At 31.2% G+C, this 2,420-nt stretch overlaps 1 protein-coding gene across 1 annotated transcript; it reads left to right on the top strand.

Annotated features, from left to right (window-relative positions):
* LOC107637760 (transcription factor MYB8-like) lies at positions 202–2,272 on the top strand. Its single transcript, XM_016341095.2, has 3 exons — positions 202–484; positions 1,193–1,322; positions 1,459–2,272. The coding sequence occupies exons 1-3, from the start codon at positions 352–354 to the stop codon at positions 1,955–1,957; spliced, it is 762 nt and encodes a 253-aa protein (XP_016196581.1). The 5' UTR covers positions 202–351; the 3' UTR covers positions 1,958–2,272.

The following is a 2,420-nucleotide window of genomic DNA, read 5'->3' as shown; positions in this document are numbered from 1 at the left end:
CAAACTTCCAAAACAACTCTGCCATTATTATTTCATTCTCTCTGAATGTGTGTTGTGAGTGAGTGAGTGACGCACGCACAAACCACGCAGTCTCGCATGCATGCATATGGGAGCAAATTAAACCACCGGTCCAAGTCAACTCTCTTTATTTCTTTTTGTCTTCAATTATTATTTATCCAAACCGTACCTACTCTCTCTTCTTCTTCTTTTTTTCTTACTAGCTACTATATATTTTCCTCCTTGTCCTCTTGGGCTTCCTCAAATAAATCTCTTTCTCTCTCTCTTTCTTGCATTGCGTTATTGGCCTTAAAGGAAGGAATTGAAGGTAGCTAGATAGAAAACATAATAATAATGAGGAAGCCATGCTGTGAAACCAACAAAGACATGAACAAAGGAGCTTGGTCCAAACAAGAAGACCAAAAACTCATTGACTATATCAACAAACATGGCGATGTTTGCTGGCGTACCCTCCCTCAAGCTGCAGGTATATACAACGATTTGTTATAAAATATTTTTCATTTTTAAAATTGATACATTGTATGTAAATATACTAAATCATCTATATGTGAAATTTTTAAGTAAAAGATATTATGAAATAAATAAAATATAATTCATATAGAGTCAATAAGGCATATTAATTTTATATACTTTGGTGCTCTTTTATTTTTGTAATTGCAATTTTTTATATAATTTTAATTAGATTAATCGATCTAAATGAAATACTGATTTAAAAATGAGTAATACTAGGAGAGAATTAACTTTTCATACATCATTAGTTAATTTTTAAAATAATTTTATTTATCTTAAATTTGAAATCCTAAATTATGAATCTGTAACTTTAAATATTAAATTATAAATTCTAAAATTAACTAATGTAAACCGATTTTCTATAATTTCTCTTTAAGAATATATAATAGCATGGTACACATTAAAAAAGACAAAAAGTATGATTATGGGTTTTGTCCATTGATGTTTCGTTATACTAATGGATTTACTAGAATGTTTTATAATTAGAAGCTTGCAAACGTGGGTATCATAGAAACTCCCATACATGGAAAAATAAAAGAACTATTTGTAGGTTGGAATAATATAATTAGGGGTTCGTTTTGATGCATATAAAGTAGTTCTACCTATATATCTGATTTAATGTAACACATTACACATTAAGAATTAAGAAATTGTTGTTGATTAGGTCTATTAAGGTGTGGCAAAAGCTGTAGGCTAAGATGGATAAACTATTTGCGCCCAGACCTTAAAAGAGGCAACTTTGCTGAAGATGAAGAAGATCTCATCATCAAGCTTCATGCACTTCTAGGCAACCGGTGCGAATCTATAAGTATAATATAAACTCGGTCTATTTCTTCTTAAATTTCTGTATATATGATTGGATATGCGTAAAAACCTTTTTTGTACCGTTAATAATACAAAACAAAATAAATTGTATTTTTAATTATATAGGTGGTCACTAATAGCGGGAAGATTGCCGGGACGGACGGACAATGAAGTGAAGAACTATTGGAACTCTCACATAAGAAGAAAGCTAATTAGCAAAGGCATTGATCCAAATAACCACCGTTTAATAACCCAAAAAAATCTAATCCCTACTCCACCCATTTCCGATTGTTCAAACTCATCATCGTCTGGCTTATTGAAAAAGAAAAACAAGAATAATGATGAGGCAACAACCAATAAATCCAATAACATTCATAACTATAGTTATCATCAAGTAGTCTCATCAGAAGAGGATGAGTCTAATAATAATAATAATAACAATAAAGGCTTATTATTGCCGGATTTAAACCTTGATCTCACTATCAGCATTCCTTCATCATCATCATCAGCTGAAAACAACGATCTCAAACCAACAACGATTCATCATGAATCAAATTCTTCAGGGCGGGAACGGAACTTGATGATGGCTGGTAATTCCCCTCCAACTCTTCTTCTATTTCAGTAACCATCATCAATGTATATGGAAACGGATGAGCAAGATCATCACGCAAGCAAGCTAAGGGAATGGAAGCAATTCAAAATCAGATCAGCAAATATATATGCATGTAGAGAATATGTTTTCGCATGTAGAGACATATCTTGATGAGGATATGATAACTCAGATCAACATGCAACGTACTTTTATTGCTTCATGGCGACATGATTATTGTGCTAGAACCTAACTAGCTTAGCTTGCAATAGAATCACCATGTCATGACTGTGAAAATGAGAATGATCTATATATTTCCTAAACTCATTCATAAAAGGATTCCATTCTTAGCGGCAAAATGATAGATTTTTTAATCCATTATTGATTTACAGGGCTTAGCTTCTTATTTTTCTAGAAATATAATTATTCTGGTGTCTTTTTTTATTAATTTAAATTTTTTTAAAAAAAATAATATCTTAATATAATATCAAAATGTCTA

The sequence above is a fragment of the Arachis ipaensis genome, chromosome B04, assembly GCF_000816755.2.
Source record: "Arachis ipaensis cultivar K30076 chromosome B04, Araip1.1, whole genome shotgun sequence".
Taxonomy (NCBI): Eukaryota; Viridiplantae; Streptophyta; class Magnoliopsida; order Fabales; family Fabaceae; genus Arachis; species Arachis ipaensis.
Note: the sequence above shows the minus strand (reverse complement) of the source record. Positions and strands in the feature narration are given on the sequence as shown.